The sequence below is a fragment of the Marmota flaviventris genome, chromosome 10, assembly GCF_047511675.1.
Source record: "Marmota flaviventris isolate mMarFla1 chromosome 10, mMarFla1.hap1, whole genome shotgun sequence".
Taxonomy (NCBI): Eukaryota; Metazoa; Chordata; class Mammalia; order Rodentia; family Sciuridae; genus Marmota; species Marmota flaviventris.
Window position 1 is genome coordinate 125,221,334 of NC_092507.1, and position 22,509 is coordinate 125,243,842.

At 40.3% G+C, this 22,509-nt stretch overlaps 1 protein-coding gene across 6 annotated transcripts in view; it reads right to left on the bottom strand.

Annotated features, from left to right (window-relative positions):
- Nucleotides 1–22,509, bottom strand: part of Chd1l (chromodomain helicase DNA binding protein 1 like) — a 50,738-nt gene that overhangs the window by 21,086 nt on the left and 7,143 nt on the right. For 4 of the 6 annotated variants that reach the window (XR_011708991.1, XM_071618516.1, XM_071618513.1 and 1 more), the window contains exons 5-13: nucleotides 21,838–21,869; nucleotides 14,222–14,303; nucleotides 11,765–11,927; nucleotides 9,007–9,162; nucleotides 8,350–8,442; nucleotides 6,973–7,069; nucleotides 4,971–5,044; nucleotides 3,627–3,791; nucleotides 228–342 (exon numbers count right to left, since the gene is read on the bottom strand). Coding sequence is in view for 5 of the 6 variants with exons in the window: in XM_071618516.1 (XP_071474617.1) it covers nucleotides 228–342; nucleotides 3,627–3,791; nucleotides 4,971–5,044; nucleotides 6,973–7,069; nucleotides 8,350–8,442; nucleotides 9,007–9,162; nucleotides 11,765–11,927; nucleotides 14,222–14,303; nucleotides 21,838–21,869 (977 nt within the window). In the remaining variant the exon portion in view is untranslated. The remainder of the gene's footprint in view (nucleotides 1–227; nucleotides 343–3,626; nucleotides 3,792–4,970; nucleotides 5,045–6,972; nucleotides 7,070–8,349; nucleotides 8,443–9,006; nucleotides 9,163–11,764; nucleotides 11,928–14,221; nucleotides 14,304–21,837; nucleotides 21,870–22,509) is intronic. The other 2 variants (XM_071618515.1, XM_027956155.2) reach the window with 1 other exon arrangement.

Genomic DNA, 22,509 nt, shown 5'->3' on the forward strand with positions numbered 1-22,509 from the left:
TCATTTTGGAATTTAACTGTTCTTTTCAACAAAGTGAGTCTGAACTGATCATGTGACCACTGATCCCCCAACATGACTCTACAAGCCAGCAGCACAACGGGGTTCAAACCCAGTGGTCTCTCAACTCCAACGTGGCACTGTTGTCAGGACTACACTGTCCACCTTCCTCCCCAATCCACAGCTGCAAGCCAACAGAGCAGAAAGGTGCCAATGTCTAACTCACTCACTTGTTCTGGCCAATTCGGTGAGCTCTGGCAGCTGCCTGCAAGTCATTTTCAGGATTAAAATCACTGTCAAAAAAAATAACAGTATCTGCTGCTGTTAAGTTCATGCCAACTCCACCTGAAAACGATACAAAAAAGGAGTATGATCAGCAACACACAAATAAGGAACTAGAAAACACACAAGGCAGGACTGGGTCATACTGAAAATCTGAAATCAGTCCAACTGACTGGTTTCATCCTTCAAACTGACATTTCTGCCCCAAAATTCAGGTTTTGACCACCCTACAGTGGTCAAAAGTGCTACCTCACCTTTCATTGCGTGAACTGGGAAAATTTAATTATCAACTATAACAGAATGAGAGGTAAGCAGAAGAAAAGGATGCTTAAGTTAATTGCGTGAATCCATTTAATATTTGTTTGAAAACCTTGATTGGATTTTGCTTCAAACAGTCTGTGAATAAGGACACAAGTTCTTTCAGAAAACAGCTCCAAAAATAAGAGGTCTGGGGGCTGCAGTTGTAGCTCAGTGACAGAACACAAGTGATAGAACACGTGAGGCACTGGGTTCCTTCCTCATCACCACATACAAATAAACGAAATAAAGGTATCATCTGTTATGGTTTAGATGTGGTGTCCTCCAAAAGCTCACATGTGACACAATGCAAGAAGGTTTGGAGGAGAAATGACTGGGATATGGCTTTAACCTAATCAGTGAATGAATCCCTAATGGGATTAACTGAGTGGTAACTAGGGCAGGTGGGTGTGGCTGGAGGAAGGGGTTCATCGGGCACATGGCTAAGGGGTATATATTTTGTATCAGGATAGTGGAGTCTCTCTCTCTGCTTTCTGATCACGATGTGAGCTGCTGCCCTCAGTCACACTCTCCTGCCATGATGCTGTCTCCCCTGGAGCTCCAAGGAATGGAGTCGGCCTTCTATGGACTAAGACCTCTGAAACCATGAGCCCTCCAATAAACTTTCCTCCTCCACAGCTGGTTCTGGTCACAGAGGTGAAAAAGCTGACTAAAACAGTGCCCATCTACAACTAAAAATATATCTTAAAAAACGAGAGGTCTGCAGTGGGCAGTAAGAAACGCACATGACCACACTTGCAGCTTCAACAAGGTAGGAGGACCTGACGCTAGCTATGAGAAGAGCAGATGATACCTGCCTCTGACTGGAGAAAACCTGAGAGTGTCTCCCTGTACTGGTTTCCGCACTGATCAAAGAAGATGTCGTAAAATCAGTTCAAGACAAGAACACTCAATGCAACAACTCTCTGGTCTTTCTCCAATGGTGCAGGAAAAGGCCAAAAGAGCACTTTGGGTTCAGGAATTTAGAGTACTAAGAAGCAAACCACAGGCTTCCTCTTTGATTAATGTGGAAACTGTACAGAACACACTCTAGCCAGGGTCGTTGGAGCTCATTGCTAAAACAAGCCTAAAAGGGCTTGTTCCAAGAACTGAATGAAGGGTTCCTTTCCACAAGGACTACTAACTCCCGGCTGGATGTAAGACAAGCCAGGCAGGAACATTCTCATTGAAGTCTTCCTATAAAATCAAAGTTGGAATAAAGAAATACTAATGACTGAATACGGAGAAAGGCTAAGTTATACCCAATAATAAGAGCTACACTTCTACTTTATTACTGCCAAGCACTGCTCATGGCACTTTACATGCATTGACTCTTTTAACCCTCACAACAACCCTGTGTCCTTGCTAGCACTATTCTCATTTTGCAGATGCTGAAATGGAAACAGCTAGATGAAGGGATTTATTTGAAGTTGCACCACTAGAAGATGAAACAGTCAGGATTCCATCCCATATTCCAGAATCTGAGGTCATTACTCCTGGGACAGAGACAGGGTCTCACAGTGTTGCCCAGGCCGGCCTTGAACTCCTGGGCTCAAGCCATCCTCCTGCCTCAGCCTCCTGAGTAGCTGGGACTGTAGGCACGCACTACTGTGCCAGGCTCCAGAACCTTTTTATCCACTGTATGCTAACTATCGAGGCAGTCATCTCATTTGAAAATCTGTTTGTGTTCCATAAGAATTATCTTTCTCTTGAGTTAATAGTGGCTAGGGCAGCCCTTGTTCACCAAAGATGATATTTTAAGCTGCATTTAGTCGTTTGGGACATATTCCTAAGCTATCGCTGCCATCTGCCGGCAAAATGTGGTAACAACCTCGTGGAAAGCTGGAAGGAAACATTAAATGAAAATGCGGCACATCTATAGCTACAACATGATGGCACGTATGACAGTCAGTGTGAGAAAAGGCTAATGTCCAGGACTGCTTCAGCTCCTAGATAATCTACTCTGAGGCCTCCAAGGAGATTAACTAATTTTAGATGTTTCAAACATTTGCTCTCTAAATATGAAAAATAAAATCTTAAACGCATAAATGGAATTCCTCTCCCAACACTGACCATGCCTTTGACCAGATCCTTTGAGCTTCCCCTAAGACTAATCATGAGACAATGGGATTGAATGACAGGGTGTGGTATATGACCTGGGAAGAGACTGGACCAAAGGAATCTGATTGTATCTTATTATTGGCTTTAAGAGAGAGGTAAGACACACACTGGAGAAATGATCTCCAGATACTCAAGGATCATATCTAACACTTCTTTTATAGACCCATATAGTACAAAGCACTTACTAAGTGCTTTCTATATAAGGGTGACCTTTCGTTCCATAAAGACATTAATCTCTCTTTCATCAAGGACACAATTCCTGTTTGTGTTCCTATATCTATTCCATCAGGATTACCATCAAAAAAATAAGACCATAGATTATGAATTCAAAATTAATTTAGGGTTTTTTGATTCAGAATGTAAGAAAAATTCCATTTCCCCAAACTGATTTCAAATTATTTAATACTATGTGAAAGCAACTGGCAAAACACCACAAGTGTCATTTATTTATGATTAAGTCATATGGACAATACCATAATAATTATAAATAGCTGTCAGTTTCACTCTAGTCACATTTTAAACAACAAATCTTTATTAAACTTTATAACACTCTTCCAGAGGTACTCCTGGAGGAAGGGAAACTAGAAAAGAGATTATCGTATTTTCCAAATTCATGGCTGGGAAGGAGAATGAATGAATGTGAATAAAACTTTCCCCAAAATTAAAAACAAAACAAAACAGGACGTTCCCGGTCAGTGGTCTAAGTGGATTAGAATTATTTTCCAACAGGCCCAGGTTTCAGCCTCACTTCTCACGATCACAGCTTCACAGGTTGAACAGAAAAGAGCTCTACACGAGAAGTCCAGTACTAGGCCACGTAAGTGCCTCGATTCAATACTCCTTGGTAAGAACCTCGCCTTTCAGAGAATTAGGGGAAAACGTACCAGTGGTGGGATGACTGTCTGCTTCTTCAACACCCCTGGGCTTACCTGCCCTGGTGCTCAGGAGAAAAACAAAGATGGGCTGCTGTCCAAAGTTCTTGATGGCCAGGTGTCTCTCTTCGCCTCTCACAGAACCGTCCACACGCTCATAGCTGTAGCCTTTACGTAGAGAAGACAACAACCACACACAGGTCCTTACTCTTTGCAAGGACTCTTAGGAAATAAAATAATCGAGTCATTCCTAAGCCAATGCCTATTTGTCCTTTCCACACCCAAGCCTGCCCTACTTTCAATAAAGCCCAAGGGAAAGAGCTCAATTGTTTTATAACTTGATCTTGTTTCTTATTTTATGTGGAACTGAGGATTCAAACCAGTGCCTCTCACATGCCAGGTAAGGGCTCTACCACTGAGCCACAACCCCAGTCTGAAAGATCTAAATTTAGGGGAACAATTCATCACTTCACCAAAAAAAAAAAAAAAAAATCACCATAACACACTAGCCTGGGTTTTAAAAACACAGGCAGCCAAAGTCTTTGGCATTTGCAGAGTTAATATTTGGTTTTGACTCTTCCCAGGCCACCCTAAATATCCACACACTGGCAGTTGCTGCCTGCTGAGACACAATCCTGACTTAGGCAAGCAGTAAGACAAGCACTTGGCAGCCTGCCTGATGACCCAGCACCTGCTTTTCAGTGAAGCTCTAGGGCTCTCCACTTGTCACCACGCATCAGGTCAGGAAGGGGAATTATAATCTCAAGTCATGTTTTGGCACTCGAGATTCCTCAATGTGCCAGTAGCTGAAGTGTCCAGTTACTGCAGTACTTGGGGGGCATCAAGTGGATCTGAGAGACCACTCTCAACTAAACTTTAAAACAGTTATTTCTGAGGCTGATACTCTCCCACAGGCTCAAAAATCAACCCCTGTTCAAGCTTTGTCCCATTATCCCACATCAATTTTATTATATATTAAGCAGAGTTCTCAAGTAACTGCCTACATTCCCTATTGTCACAGAAATAATTGCTCTTACCCTCCCCCTGCTTGATTTGTGGGATCTCCATACTATCAATCTTCATTTTCTTACTAATCCTGAATAAGTACACAACTGCTGAACTGTCACGAGACGCTGCAAGTGTTTGTCGCTGAAACTCCACTCACACATTTTTGAAGCCACTCAACATTTTCACAACGTCTGCCCCATACCCATCACCTGCATCACCTGGTGAGAATGTGTTACTTCTGCCCATGCGTCTCTACCCTGCTGTCGATCCTTGCTTCACACCCACTGTCCACTCTCCTCAGCCTTTTCACCTTCTTTGTCTTTAACCTTTTCCTAGGTAAACTTCCCACACCCCTTATGATTCTCAGATGATGTAGTGGCCAAGGGGAGTCACCTTTGTAGTCCATATAGTCCTGGAGAATATCCAACATCTGGGTCATCTGAGAGAAGAGTAAGACGCGATGGCCCCTGGCAAGAAGAAGAAAAGGAGAAACTGCCAACTCTAGTAGTGTTTAAGGGGAGTGACCCTCAGGCAAAATCTACCAAAGAGGACAACTTTACACATAAGGGAAATGCTAAAGTAGAAATATCAACGTCCTGTAACTTTCTCAGAAACTATGAATACTTTATACAAGAAGACAAAGTGCCTCCACATGTAGCTGCATCCCTCAGAGCAGTCCCAGGGTACCTGTCAATTCACCAGGGAGTGTGGAAGCCCTGGCGTAACCAAGGAGCCTCTTTCTGGAATATCACTTCACTCAATGAAAACAGAAGTTTCATTTCAATAGAAAAATAAATACACATGTGAAGAGTAAAGGCAAAGTTCAAATATGTGTGCACCCGCTCCCCAAGATCCTGAAGAACTACGGAAGGCTATCTACTGCTATTCCCACTTGGAGGTACAAGTCATTACCATCTAGAAAAGTCGAGAAGCATGTTAGAGAAGCAATCCCCCATGGTACACAAGAAACTTACATATAGAGAGTGAAGAAAGGAAAGGAAAATTCAAAATAATGTAGAAGGAACAAAGTCAAGGTGACAGCCCTTCTTATCAGACATTGTTTTAAATTTGCCTGAACAAATAAGGACAATGCTGTTAAAACAACATTCTTTTTAAGAAAATGAACTTACCTTAAGGTTGCCAGGAGAGTAAGACCAAGAGTTAGGGAGAACATCGGCCAGACTCTAGCTCCAAATTGTTGGAAAAAGCACTGAGTTTGAAGGTGAGTACCTCGATTCTTATCTCTCTCTGCCACTTACTACCTATATGACATTGGGCATGACCTTTCGAGGTCATGAAAAACTTGGACGGAAGGTATCTATAGGTTCTTCTCCATCTCTAACACACACACTTATGGTATATACGTCAAAGGCCATAAAATACAGTAAGACGTGTAATTTTGATTTTTAACAATTTTTTATATTTACGTTTTAGTCATAGTTGAACACAGTACCTTTATCTATTTTATTCTTTCAATTTCTTTAGTTGTAGATGGACACAATAACTTGTTTTATTTATTTATATTCTTGTACGTGGTGCTGAAGATCGAATCTCCTGCCTCACGCATGTGAGGCGAGTGCTTAGTCACTGAGCTATTTATTTATTTTTGTGTGGTGCTGAGGATTGGACCCAGGGCCTCGCATGTGCTAGCTAGGCAAGCACTCGACCACTGAGCCACAACTCCAGCCCCAAGACATGCAATTATTTAATTTGCAAAAGACTGGGCAATTTTGACAAATCTGAAGTTTTAGGTTAGTTCAGGCCACACCTGGGGCAATCATCCTAAAGGCACAATTCTGAAATTCTTGAGTCTCTGGTCTTTTCCTAGACTCCCCCTTTCCTGTGGTGATGAAGATGTACATGCTGGATACCAGGCTGCTGAACACTAACCAAATCTCATCTTCTGATACCCAACTTGCATTTCTGGGAAAGAGTATTCCCCAACTACGCCTTGAGTTTAAATCAAATCCCAAAGATTAACAAGAACCAATGTTTACTCAACCTTTACTATGTGTCAGTTCAACTCAAGGAAGCAACAGGCAATTTTAAAAGAAATGCTCAGTGTTGACTCGTCCTTGTGGATGCAACCAACATAGTTGGACTGATGAGGTGAACACACACTGATCAACAAGGTAGCAGAGTAAGGCAGGGCTTGCCAAGTCCTGGACTGGGATCCTAAATACTGTAGGAATTCAGGAAAGAAAGGATAAAGGTGGAGGAGTGGGGTTGGATGAGATGGAATGGGGGGTGGGTGTACAGTTGCAGAGAAAGTAGGCATTGAATTCCAGGCTTCTAAAAAAGGGAACGTGAATCAGTCTCAAGAATCAGTAAGTTCCCCATTATTCAGGTTTGAACCAGTCACTCCCTAGAGCAGTACATGTCAACCTATTCCTACCTGGAATGCAGGAATGCCAGCAGCTTATCCAGCAGGTGAAGTTTCCCACTAGCCTCAATCAGGTGGTCTCCAACTTCAAAAGGCTCTGGCTCCACACCTGGAAAGCAGAGAGCCCAATCCTAATGGTGTGCCCTGAGTCAGGGCAAAGTTCTTGAGTAGAAAACCCAATAGGTAGCCCACAGCAAGAGAGCCCAAGCTCTTTCTAATGCAGTAGGCCCTTCAGTCTCACCTATTCGAGGCATTTTGTAATTATTTGCTTAATACCACCTGCAGAGCCTGGCACATCCAAAAGTCTAATAAATATTTACCTAAGAAACAAACTCACTCTTTAGGAAACTGAGGGAAAGGAAGATGCCAGAGATCAAGAAGATCCACAAAGGAAATTCTAAGGCTCTCACTCTAGATAAGGAATCAAGAAATAGGCTTAGGTGTGTATAAAAGTGATTCTCAAGGTACAGGCGGCAGTCAGAATATTCTGGAAGATGTACGTACTTCAAAATCTATGTTCCTAATGCCCCTCCTCCCTTAAAAAAAAAAAAGTTCTAATGTGCACTTGATTAAAGTTCTGTTAAACTTTTAAACAGCTCATAATGCCACTTGGCAAAGACTCCTTAAAACAAGCACAGCAGACTTCCAGGGCCAGAGAATCACCCATCCGAGTGCATCCAAACCCCAATGGGAATGAAAATGAAACACTACACATAAATTTGTGGCAACAAGAGCAGTGCTTAGAGGGACATGTACAGAAGTCACTAGGATGAAAGGAGAGAGCAAAGGGCACAGAGCAGGAGCACACAGGCAGGAAGAAAGGCAGGAAAAACTGCTACCCCAGAAGCTGAGTGAAGAGCTTCCCAAGGAGGAAGCCATCTGCTGTGTCAAGGAATCTGAGAGGTTAACGAATCGTGAACTGACAATGCCTGGGCATCACAGAGAACACGGGGAACTGGGCGTAGTGACAGAGTGGGCTCAAGACGAAAGGAAATCCAATCCTGAAGAAGGGTCAGATGAATCCCCATTATGACCCATTCTGTAAACTGCCAGTTTTCCTCTCCACAACTGTCAATATCATGAAAGAAAGAAAAGCTCCCTGCCCTCCAAAAAAGCTTAGAAACATTTCTAGATTGTAGAAAAGTAGAGTCAAGGCAAATGCAATGGATCCTGCATTAAGAGAGAAAAAGGAAAGCAGCTTAAGGGATATTATGGGACATGTGAAGAAATCTTCAGTATGATTTACACTAGATATCATTAATATAGAGAAAATGAGAAAGGGCAGAGTAGACACAGTAAATGCAGCAGTTCTGTTGAAGAGTCCGGCTACGATTTTGGTTACAGAACTACTAATGAAAAATAATGGGGGGAAACAGGACACTGGCTCACCATCAAACAAATACGGGTGATCCACGCACTTTCGAAGCTGGGATAAGATATTCTGAAGTTTAACTTTCCTTGCCATCTCATTTTCAAATGCATCTGAAATTTTGAAGATAGAGAGGAAAAGGGACTAACAAATCAAAACACAAACAAAACACAAACATAACCTTACTCATTTCACAGTATTTCCCTCAAATTTATACTAACCTCCCAAATGGCAATCAACTGCACTGAGAATTAAAATCATATCCATATGGGATTTTCTTACTCATCACTTTGTTTTGAGAAGGAAGTCTACAAGGTGAACTCAACAGTGCTTTGTTAAAACAATTGTAAACTTCTAAAATTTCTTCTTTAACTGCTATTGTGGTTTTAAGAGGGGAGAAAAAAGCAAATAGAGGATAAAAATCACGAATAGACACTTGAAAGTGTTTGCTATATTGCAGGCATAAGAAAAACCACGCAAGAGGAAAAAGGGAAATTCCATCATGCAACAACAAAGTCTGAGCTACACTTAACACTGCTATTGTTCCACATCATTCAGAATACAAAATTCTACCTTATATTCTTGCTACACAAAGTGAGTGTAATCATAAAATATTTCCCTGCACAAAAATCACATCCCCTTTTAGTTTCTTAATGGACCAAGTGCCCTCTGAATACCTAGGTCTTTCATCAAAATAGCCTTGTAGTATTTTTTCTGCAGTGCTGACATGCCGTGGTATATCACGACTTCTGTCTTCTTGGGAAGTTCTGTAGCTACCTCTGCTTTCACTCTCCTCAGCAGAAACGGCTGCAAGAGGTTGTGCAGTTCACTTGCTGTGGAAGGAAAAACATACAAGAGTGTGGTACAAAAAAACAGCAGAGGCGCCGAACTACTAGAGAACATGGAGCAACTCACTTTCCTCATTTTCATGCTAATTCTGCGTTCTAGGTCAGTACAGTAACTTTTCACAGTACAGATGCTCCTGGACTTACAAAGGGATTACATTCGTATAAACCCATCACAAACTGAAAATATCTTACACGTAAAAAATGCCTTGAACAGACCTAACATACCAAACACCACAGCTCAGCCCACCCTACCTCAAATGTGCTCAGCACTTACATTAGTCCACTCGGCAAAATAATCTAACCCGAAGCCTCTTCTATGAAAAACTGTGAATACTTCATGTAATGTGCTGAATGCCTGTGACTAAACAACTGACAACACAGAGCACTGTGTGGTATCAGTTACTTACCCTCAGGGTCGCCTGAGTCACTGGGGAGTTGTGCCTCACTGCTGCCACCCAGCCTCACAGGACAGTACCTCACAACCTATCCCAAGCCTGGGAAAAGACTGAAACTCATGCCTTCTTATGGCTGAAGAGCATCCCATCCTGTATCTACACCACATTGTCTTTTTATCTGCTAATGCACATCTAGGTGAGCTCCACACTCTGGGTACTGTGAAGAGTGCTGCAATGAACACAGGAGCACAGACATCTCTTGACGTGTCGATCCCCTTCTTCGACTATATACCCAGTACGGGACTGCTGAATTGTACAGCAGTTCTATTTGGTTTTCTGAGGAAACGCCATCCTGGTTTTCACGATGGCCGTACCATCTCCATTCCCACCCTGGTGTCTCAGAGTTCCCCTTCCACCACAGCCTTGCCAGTGCGTGGTGTCTGTAATAACCATTCTAACGGGGGGAGGGGGTTTCCCAATTTGTTCCTGATTTGCATTTCCCTGATGATTATATTGAACATTCTAATATAACTAACAATAATGCATTTTATATCTTAAACCAGTTAGAAGACAGAATTCTGAATATACTCACCATAAAGAAATGATAAAAGTTTTGCTATATGATATGCTAATGACCTAAGTGATCACTACGCAAAACATCAACAGGTATAAATATGTACCTCAAAAATAGGTACAAATAGTTACACCAATAAAAATTTAAAATTCAAAGTACAGTTTCTATTGAATGTTGCTGCTTTTGTAAAGTGGTAAAGTCAAAAAATTATAAGCTGAACCACCATAATTAGAGGACCAATCATTTCTCCCTTTACTGGGTTCTTCCTATTCCTTCTGGACTTGTTACTGGCTTTTAGTCCCCAAACTACACCACTCAAAGAACTGGATTCTTCTTAGGAATAATCTCATTTTCAAGACACTGTCTTCCAGGGTATTCTTCATTTCATCTCACTGATCAGCATAAAGCCTAGAAATGCAGCGTGAGAAATACTGTCTCCATGTTTATGACAGTTAAGTGAGGCTCAGAGAAATCAGGCCACTTATCCAAGGACACACAGGTGAATGTGAAAATGGCGAGCATTAAAAGTGGATTTTTTAAAACTTCTAATCCCTTGTTCCTTTACAGGCATCTTAGACTTCAAAAGCTACACTAAGTTGGAAGTATACATCATGTAGGAAAACCAGAAACAGAAAACAAAAATACAATCAACCTGTTAAATGTGAAATTCAGATAAACAATTCATAGCTCTTCAATACCACTGTGTCCCTTGTCATTTGTATTAGATGTCCCATACCTGACAACTCTAAACATGGGAGTAATCAGGTTCGCAGGTCATCTTTACCCTGTGGTTTGGGAATTTTTGCTCTAAGAACCCTCTGCAATTCATATTTAACCAGCACACACATAATCACTGGGTGGCCCCCTGCCATCTGTTTTGGACAATCATCCTAGGGTATTCAGATATTATGGGAATGTTCCACAAGGCAGAGAGGCAAAGGTATCTAAGAGAAAGCTACGGTTATACGAATGAAGGCTTTCCTTTTCCCTTCCACATCCCAATCATCTCAAACTTCTGGTTAAAATGAAACAGCAGTGTTGCAGAATTCTTAACAGTAGTCTGGGAATATAGCATGCACTTACTTTTCTGCACTGGCAAGTGGCATGGAAAGTTAACAAAGTCTATAATTTTTATAAATTACAAGTTGAAGCCACATGGTAACATGAACTTGAGGCATGAGGATGGTAAGCTGAAGGCCAGCCTATGAAACTGAGCAAGACCCTGTCTCCAATTTGTTACAAAAGGACTGGGAATGTATCCCTGTGGTAGAGCACCCCTGGGTTCAATCTCCATACCACAAAGAGAAAAAAAATTGAAAGAAAATTAGAAGTTGGTTTTAAAAAAACACACATATCAGTGGGTACTTTCTATTTTTTCCAAAAATGAACCCATAAACCCCAGGGCAGAATCATGTAACAAACAAGTAAGAGCCATGGATAGCAGACAAGTGGACACCACATGAGGGACCATCATCTGCTTTATATCTGTGGTGGTTTTTCTCCCTGGAAGGCAGTCTCCAGTTATTGATTCTCTTCCTTTTCAATCGACAACTGTTATGCATTAGGGAAGTTTCTGTGTCAAGGTCTCTTGGGGATAATTTGCTGAATGGGAATTAACCTGATTTGGACTCTTTTTCAATATCCCGGTAACGTTCAACAAAATCCTCCATCTGTTCCTTGGAAAACAGGTCAGGTTCCACAAAACTGAGGAGAGAGTAGAGCTCTTGGAGGCTGTTCTGGATAGGAGTTCCAGTCAACAGGAGACTGAAGACCACCGAGAACTAGAATATGTAAATAAACACAATTAAAAATCTCTATCACTGGGAAGCAAAACCAAGTGACCCATCACAACATTTATTTGAACACAGAGGGACATGATCTAACACAATGAACCAAGGTAAATGAAATCAGAAGGCTCAGGTTCAAGTTGTACACTCTATTTAATGTGAGAAATAATACCTCTCCAGTTTCAACCATAAGGAGGGGATAATAATCTGTAAGAAGACACTCTTGTAAGCATGTAAGTGACATCGCGTTGTAAACTCTTGAGTATTACATGAGTATTCACTAGGGTTACTAAATGCAATCTATGTGAGGAGTCAAACTATGTTATGACCTACATGGGGGAATTAACAGGAGTATCTCAGTAAACACATTCATTCAAAGAGTTTGAGAAGCCAGAGTTATTTATAGCATCAGGCCTCTATGCTACAAGCAAGCAGCAAGATTTACACTGACACACTGTCTGTTCATAAACTTTGCAATATATCAGAGTCAAGATATCAAGATTTCTAGATGTTTCTGGATAGTAAGCCATGGACAGTCCAACATAAAAAGGGATTCTGTAAATTTTGAGAAACAGGGCTGGGAATGTGGGTCACCAGCAGAACGCTTGCCTAGCATGCATGAAGCCCTGGGTCAATCCCCAGCATTTCCAACAGAAAAAGGAAAAACACTGAGAAACAGGTAGGAACACAGAGGATAAGAGACTAATGAAGGAAGAAAAACAGTAACAACAGATATCAGGCCAAGCAAGGTCAACCTCTGAGCTGACATTAACAAGAACTTACACCAGCAGAATTAAGTAATGTGGAAAAGTCACATCCTATGCATGTATATTATTTTAAATATAGAGTACAAACTCTTGGGAAGGACACGTAATCAAGGGTCCCTAAAAAGAAGGCAAAGAGGACAGCAGAGATAGAGGATGCCCTACCAGGCAGGGGATAACAATATTTGAAACTAATAAAAATGATGATATCTTCAGTAAAAACTCTAAACACTGCAACTTTTAGGCCAATAAATATTAAATACATAATCCAGGTCTAAGATTTTCCTCTAAATGACCTCAAATTTAAGTGATTTATTATAGGATGAGGACCAAATTTTGATTATCTCAGAAATTAACAAGTGTGGTCTCATGAATGAGCAAACTTTCAGGTCAACAAGGAGAAGGTACTTCACATTTCATTGGCTTCTCAGAAACAAGGGCAGCTCCAAGGCCACAATGATCTTTCTCATCTACTTTGCCAAATGATACAAGAGATCAAGAGAAGGGAATGCAATCAAGTGTATCATACTAAAAATACAACAGACGAGAGACTGAAGGCAATATGCTGTAAGAAATTGGTCTCTTCATGACTCCATGTGAACGGTAAGTTTCTAACTAGGTAAACTGGGGGAGGCATAAGGTATATCCAATGCATCTGCAACTGCAGACAGGAGTATAAGATCTTTATTTGTAAAAAAAAAGAGAAAAATTAAAAGCACTCAAAAGAGAGTTGAAACATCTCCAAAAATACAATGCATTTTATTGGGGTAGGGTCTGACACATTTGATAACTAGATTTTAGTAAATGTTATCTTCTATATAATAGAGAAAGGAATAGTAATTAGCCATATTAAATACTACTTTTGTCACTGCCCTCCAAAACAGGTTTATTTAGCTCTGCAGAAGTCTGACTATAAAAGTTTTAATTTATGAGATGGACATCATTATCCGAAGTACATGTACGAAGACACGAATGGTGTGACTCTACTTTGTGTACAACCAGAGATATGAACAATTGTGCTCTATATGGGTAATGTGAATTGTAATGCATTCTGCTGTCATATATTACAAATTAGAACAAATAATAATAATCATAAAGTTTCCATTTAGTTGGCTCTGTATAGACTAGACTAAGTGGTTTCAAAGGGGAGTTAGAGGGGAGAAGAAACGGTGGACAGATGGGTATAGGATTTCTGAGCCAGGAAACCCGCTCTGCATGATACTATAGGGTGGAAACATGCCATCGCCTGTTGTTCAAACTCACAGGACACGCAACAGCGAGTGAATCCAGCATTACGGACTCTGGTGACACTGAGGTGCCAACGTAGGTTCATTAGTTTTAACATCTCTCTTCAGGGAGAGGCTGAGAATGGGGGAAGCTAGGCTTGTAAAGGGGCAGGGGATATATGGGAACTCTCTGTACCTTCTATTCAATTTTGTTGTAAACCTAACTTGCTCTAAACAATAAAGTCTATTAAAAAAGGAAGGGGGGTGTGTAAAAACTAAGACTATCCTTTGAGTTTACCTCCGAGAGTGTCTTATGCAGCAGAGAGCTTTGGCTTTTCAATCTGTGGGCTTCATCCACAACAAGAACACTCCAGGAGAAGCTGTGAGAGAAAATCCAAACTTTCAGTTTCGTGTAGCTCAAACATATTTCACAACCACATCTTACTATACAATTATGACGTGTTAGAAAGACTAACAGCCCACTCTGTAGAAGCATACCTGGCATCGTGACCTTCCTATCATGAAAGGTTACCATGTGCTTTGTTTGTTTCCCTCAGATGAGAAAGATCTATGCAGAAAGTAAGGAGCCGGAGACAGAAATGAAAGGATACGTTTATCATATTGTACTATGTACCAGACATTGCGCTTGTGGCTTTATGTGCAATTTAATCCAAAGAATAAGACAAGTAACCATAATTGTGCCAACAAGGACACTAAAACTCTGATAGGCTAGGTAACTAGGTCAAGATCATAAGGGCAGAGCAGATATTCAAACCCATAAGAGAAATCAAGAGACAGTGATGTCACGGCAGCTAAAGGAGTAGGACTTTAAAATGGGAGAGTGGTGAACAGGATCACGGAGATGTCCAGGATGATGCAGCCACTGGACTTGTTAACGCGGAGGTCACTGGGGGCTGCTGCCACAGCATGTTTATAGTATAGTATGTCACGAGAGCAATTTCTCAAGAAGTTTCAGTCCTAGAATCATATTTTTAACAGATGCTACTGGTGGAAAGCTGTTAAAAAAATCCAAAATATGGGAAAAGATTGGATGATATTCTAGATGCATTAACTTAAAATAGCAAAAAAATGAAAATAAACTATCTAATAATAGGTGATAAAATGATAAATAGTAGCTGCAAAATACAATAATGAAAAAGGTATAAATATTAAATATCCTTTTAAAAATGTGAAAATCATGCAAAAGATAATAAAGTGGGCGTTATAAGACTTTTAAGTTTTTAATTTTATTGGTAAACATCATGGAATCCCACTGCATTATTTTTGCACTTGTAAAACTAAGTGTGTCAAACAAAAAAGTGAGTAAGGAAGGACAATACTTGAAAAATTAAAACAAACGTCTGTGTAAAGGCTGGCTACAAAAAGGAAGCCTTCTTTCCAATACCACGACAGACACTACAGACATACAGGAAGATAATCAGAAATGATGTTAAAAACTTATACTCCAATCAAATAGAAAACCTCAAAGACATCGACAGATTTCTAGAGTCATATGATTTGCCTAAATTGAATCAGGATGAAATACACAATTTAAACAGATCAATTTCAAATGATGATGGGCTGGAGATGTGGCTCAAGTGGTACTGCGCTCGCCTGGCTTGCATGCGGCCCGGGTTCGAGCCTCAGCACCACATACAAACAAAGATGTTGTGTCCGCTGAGAACTAAAAAATAAATATTAAAATTCTCTCTCTCTCTCTCTCTCTCTCTCTCTCGCTTAAAAAAAAAAAAAAAAAATTCAAATGACGAAATAGAAGATACTATCAGAAGTCTACCAACCAAGAAAAGCCAAGGACTGGATGGATACACAGCTGAGTTCTACAAGACCTTTAAGAAGAACTAATACTAATACTCTTAATTTATTTCAGGAAATAGAAAAAGAGGGAGCACTTCCAAACTCATTTTATGATGCCACCAATATCACCCTGATTCCAAAACCAGGCAAAGACATATCAAAAAAAGAAAACTTCAGACCAGTATCTCTAATGAACAAGATACAAAAATTCTCATAAAATTCTGGCAAATGGAATACAAAAACTTCAAAAAGATTGTGCACCATGATCAAGTGGGATTCATCCCAGGGATGCAAGGTTGGTTCAACATAACAGAAATCAATAAATATAAGTCATCACATCAATAGACTTAAAGATAAGAATCATATGATCATCTCAATAGATGCAGAAAAAGCATATGACAAAATACAGCACTCCTTCATGTTCAAAACACTAGAAAAACTAAAGATAACAGGAACATATCTCAAAATCATAAAGGCTCTCTACGCTAAGCCCCAGGCCAACATCATTCTAAATGAAGACAAATTGAAGGCATTCCCTCTAAAAACTGGAACAAGACAGGGATGCCCTCTTTTACCACTTCTATTTAACACAGTACATGAAACACTGGCCAGAGCAATTAGACGAAAGAAACGAAAGGGATACATATAGGAAAAGAACTCAAATTGGCATTATTTGATGATGATACGATTCTACACCTAGAAGACCCTAAAAGTTCCACCAGAAAACTTCTAGAACTAGTAAATAAATGAATGTAGCAGGATATAAAATCATCACCCATAAGTCAAAAGCATTTCTGTATATCAGTGACAAAGCCTCTGGAAAGAAATGAGAAAAACTATCTCATTCACAATAACCTCAAAACAACAACAACAAAAATAAAACAAAAACAAAACAAAACAAAAACCCCAGAACACACACAAAAAAACTTGGGAATCTACTTAAGGAAAGAGGTAAAAAATCTGTATAAAGAAAATTATAGAACCCTAAAGAAAGAAATCAAAGAAGGCCTTAGAAGATGGAAAGATCTACCTCGCTCTAGGATAGGCAGAATTAATATTTTATCAAAATGACCATACTACCAAAAGCAGTATACAGATTTAATGCAATTCCAATCAAAATCCCAATGGCATTCCTCATAGAAACAGAAAAAGCAATCATGAAATTCATCTGCTAAGATAAGAGACCCAGAATAGCTAAAGCAATCCTTAGCAGGAAGAGTGAAGCAGGGGGCATCACTATACCAGACCTTAAACTATACTACAGAGCAATAGTAACAAAAACAGCATGGTATTGGCACCAAAACAGACTGGTAGACCAGAATAGAGGGCACAGAGACTAACCCACAAAATTGCAATTATCTGATATTAGACAAAGGTGCCAAAAACACACACTGGAGAAAAGATAAACTTCAACAAATGGTGCTGGTAAAACTGAAAATCCACGTGCAAAATGAAATAAACCCCTATCTCTCACCATGCACAAAACTCGAGTCAAAATGGATCAAGGACCTGGGAATAAAACCAGAGACCCTGCATCTAATAGAAGAAAAAGTAGGCCCTAATCTCCATCATGTGGGATTAGGCCCCAACTTCCTTAATAAGACTCCTTTGGTGCCAGAATTAAAATCAAGAATCAATAAATGGGACAGATTCAAACTAAAAAGTTTCTTCTCAGCAAAAGAAACAATTTGTGAGAGTGTACATCTTGGGAGCAAATCTTTATCCCTCACATATCAGACAGAGCACTAATCTTTAGGGTATATAAATAACTCAAAAAGCTAAACACTAAAATAAATAAATAAATAAATAAATAACCAACCAACCCAATCAATAAATGGGCCAAGGACCTGAACAGACACTTCTCAGAAGATGATATACAATCAGTCAACAAATATATGAAAAAAATGTTCATCATCGCTAGCAATTAGAGACATAAAAACCAAAAATACTCTAAGATTTCATCTCACTCCAATCAGAATGGCAGCTATTATGGATACAAACAACAATAAGTGTTGGCGAGGTTGTGGGAGAAAAGGTACACTGCTGGTGGGACTGCAATTGGTGTAGCCAATATGGAAAGCAGTATGGAGATTCCTTGGAAAGCTGGGAATGGAACTACCATCCGACCCAGCTATCCCACGCCTCGGTCTATACTCAAAGGACTTAAAAACAGCATACTACAGGAACACAGCCACATCAATGTTTATAGCAGCACAATTCACAATAGCTAAACTGTGGAGCCAACCTAGATGCCCTTCAGTAGATGAATGGATTAAAAAATGTGGCAAACATACACAATGAAATATTACTCAGCAATAAAAGAGAATAAAATCATGGCATTTGCAGATAAATGGATGGAGTTGGAGAATAATGCTAAGTGAAGTTAGCCAATCCCAAAAATCCAAATGCTGAATGTTTTCTTTGATATAAGGAGGCTGATTCTTAGTGGGGTAGGGAGGGAGAGCATTGGAGAAATAGACGAACTCTAGATAGGGCAGAGGGGTGGGAGGGGAAGGGAGGGGGCATGGGGTTAGAAATGATGATAGAATGTGATGGACACTATTATCCAAAGTACATGTATGAAGACACGAATGGTGTGAATATACTGTGTAAACAACCAGAGATATGAAAAAAAGTGCTCTATATATGTTATATGAATTGTAATGCATTCTGCTGTCATATATAAATAAAAAAACTAATATAAAGAAAGATAATTAACCCATAATGGATGTGTTGGTCAGCTTTCTGCTACTGTGACAAGTAGCTGAGATAATGAGTTTATAAAGAGAAAAGTTTTACTCTGGCTCACAATTTTGGAGGGTCAGTCCACCCTCAGCTGGCCCCCTTGCTGATAAGCACATCATGGCAGAAGGGCATGGCAGAGCAGGCCAGCTCTCTCAAGGCTGGGACACAGAGAGCAAAGAGGAGGAAGAGGCTGGATGCCTGCTACCCATTCCAAGGACACACCCTCAGTGAATGACCAGAAGACATCCCATGAGGGCTCACCTTTCAAAGGTTCCACACACTCGCACCAGTTTCATGCTGGGGACCAAGACTTTAACATATGAGCCTTTGGGAGATACACAGGATCCGAACTCTAGCAGTAACTCTCAATAAGTACTAGCTGTTAATAATATCATCTTCTTCCTCACTTTTACTCAACTCTTTTTTAAGCATCTCTCATTTTCCCCTCTTATTTAAATCATTTAATAAATATGTTTGCACAGTTCTTGTGTCCCACAAGCAGTGTAAGAGGAATTTTGGATGGAAGGAATTAAATGTGGGAGATCCGATCACAGAGGCTCACAGTATAGGCGGTGGACAGGTTAATAAATACACCGGCACTCTACCTACTGGTGAGCACATGCCACCCTTTTGCCTTTGTTTCTGTTTGTCTACATCTGCTACAAGACTACACACCCCTGAAAGTCAAGGTCAATGTCTTAATCTTCTCTATCCCTATGGCCTCATCTGGACCATGATTCAATAAATATTTGCAAAACAACAACAACAACAACAAAGGAAGCCTTCCTCCTCAGGCTACAGAGAAAATTGAGAGGAAGACAGCCAGAGACAGACACTCAGCTAATGAGAGTGGAGTAGGAGAAGACTGAACTGGGGATCCAAAGAGAGGGCAGGAAGTCCAAGGAGAGCACTGGGCAGAATAAGCAGGGGATGTATTTAGGATTACAAGGAGACAGGGTCCCCATGAGGTTGGACGGTGGTTATGACATAGGTGGTGAGCGTCCATAGTATAGTGCCACTCAAAACAGACTAGGTCTGATTCCTTTGGAAGGACTAGACACAGATATGTATATACACAAACATCTAAAAATGCTTATTCAATGCAAAAGGCTAAGTGAAGTGGATTTTGGTTCAATGAGTGAAAGTGGATTGAATCACTCATCAAAGGAAATTAAAGACTGTTTCCCGGAAACGAAAGTAGAGGGAATTCCAACACAAGAATGGAGAGTCCAACAAGGGAACTCCTGATCTTCTCGATCCAAGATTTTACAAGCCTACTGCCTGTTGTCCAAAAGATTTCAATATTTCATGGTGATAACACACAACTTAAAAACGGCCTTCATAAACCTCTTGAGTGCAGATTTTATCACATCGCCTATTTTCAGAATGTAAAATATAGCAATGGAGAAATACAACATTAACAAACATACTAAAAGAAACAACTATGCTGTTGGGATTCTTGCTATGAGTCAATATTATAAATGTCCCTTTATTACTAAGGCTCTTAAATCCACCCAGAAATGCATTCAGAACAGATTGAAATATAAAAATGTGTTTCTGCTGAATAAGGTGACATTTCAGTGCTTCTACAGACTTAGAGACGCACTCTTAAAAACACGGTCCAGTGCCTGGGGCTGTGGCTCCTCAGTAGAGCACTCGCCTAGCATGTGCGAGGTCCTGGGTTTGATCCTCAACACTACATAAAACTAAATAAATAAAATAAAGGTGTTGTGTCCAACTACAACTAAAAAAATAAACATTAAAAAAAAAAAAAAAGAGGCCCAAAGCACCAAGTGCTGGGTTTGAATGTCTACTCTGCCTTACCTGGATTCTTGATCTCTTAATTTCCTTGTTTGTAAAATGAATAATCATCCCTGCCTACTAGGATTTTCATGAAACCAAAATGGGACAATTTACATAAAGTACCCAAGAACATTTATGTCCCAATCTTATTACCTTCTGAGACCTGCCAGATAGTACCGTGTTTCATGGATATCTTTGTACTCCTCATCCCTCTACCGTACAGACCATGGGGCAGCTCTATGGTTTACTTTCCTGGTTATTACCAGTAACTCCCTTTCCATGGAGAGACTTCAAAACAAGACAAGTTGGATAGTAAGAAGACAAGAAGAGCTGGGGTAAGGACTGAGTGGTAGAGCAGTTGGGAGGCCCTCAGCTCAATGCCCAGAACCATAAAATGAAATGACATGAAATAACGTGACACGACATGAAAATCATAAGGTAAAAAGAAAGAAAAAGAGGGAACACATCATATGCTCATTTAAATGTAAATTAAGTAAAACAAAATACTGGATGGAATCATAAAATCTTGGGCCCAGTCTTCAAAGTAAGAGTAAAATAGAAACTCATTTACAACAATCTGGATGAGGAAAAAATATTTACAATATTGATCAGGCCCTTTGAGAACAAAACCTTCTGAGTATGAAAGATGCACACAGGGCACAATGGGGCACACCTACAATGACAACTACTTGGGAAGCTGGAGGATTGCAAATTTGAGTCCTGTCCCAACGACTTAGTGAGACAATCTCAAAATAAACAATGAAAAGGGCTGGGCATGCAGCTCAGTGGTAAATGCCCCTGAGTTCAATCCCCAGTACCAAGACATAGTTAAATGGACAAATTACAAGTACACTTCAAACTTCTTTTCCAAATAGTCAGTTCTATCGCACTGACTGCTACCTGGTAATTGCCAGGAAAAGGCTCCTATACTACAGTGAGATCTCAAGCAGCAGTCCTGACAGGTGTCTGTGCAGTCACAATGTAAAGAATCCAGTGTCCAGGCTGGATGCAGTGGCCACCTGTGATCCTGGAGACTCTGGGAGCTGAGGCGGGAGGATCACAAATTCAAGGCCTTCCTTGGCAACTTAGAAAGACCCTGTGTCAAAATTTAAAAAATTAATAAATAAAAAGGACTGGAGATGTTGCTCAGTGGTAGAGTACTCCTGGGTTCAATCCCCAGTACCAAAATAAAACCAAAAAACAACAATAAAAATCTGCTAGTAATAAAAATCTCTAGTAATCTGCTAAACACCAACCATGTAGATTTAATCTCAGTTGTCACAATAGTCATCCAAAGTAAGAAAGGTAACTACCCCCAGTTTACAGATGAGGACACTGAAGTTGATGGAAATTAAGAAACCAACCCAATAACACATAGCGAATGAGTAGAGGTTAGATCACAGAATTCCCACCATGCCTGCCTATACATCAACAGGGCCCAAAGAAGACAGACCAGACATATCAGGAAAGAGGCCAAGTATCAAAAAGTATGAGACACGACAAGACTTCCACACATTCAGCACAGTTTCTGACAGGGTACAGTATACTCACGATTTCAGAAACGGCGCATCTTTCAAGCAAATCTGAAAAATGAAGGAAGACACATTAAAAAGACTGGTACTGCTGGGCACGGTGGCCACACCTGAATCCCAGCAGCTTCTGGAGACTCAGGCAGGAAGGCGGCAGGCTCAAAGCCAGCCTCAGCAACTTACTGAGATTCTGTCTTCAAAAATAAAAAAGGCTGAGGACTGATTCAGTGGTTAAGTACCCTGAGGTTCAATCCTTGGTAACAAAAGAAAAAAAAGTTAGAATTAAAAAAATAAAGACTGGTATTGATAAATTCTGATTATTAATAATCTAGTTTCTTATTTCTTGTTAACTCTCTTAAACCAGAGGATCTAAGCCTTTAACTTGTTTACTAAGTTAAAAACTAAGCACAATTTCTAAGTAGCACTATCACACAAACAGACAGAAGTTATGGTGAAGCAGAAGGTCTTACAGTTGCCCAGTCTTACTTAGATAAGGATTTAAAACAAGACTGAAACTAGGCATCCTGCATTCCTATCCCCCGGTTATCAGACATGATGCCTCTGTACATGAAACCCTCTGCCCTGCTGCCTGCCTCCTCCTGTTCATCCACAAAGTGGCAGCTAAAGTGCCACTTTCTGGGAAGCTTTCCCCTTAATCCACAAGTAGAGAGGGAAATATGTCTAGCTAGCTTGA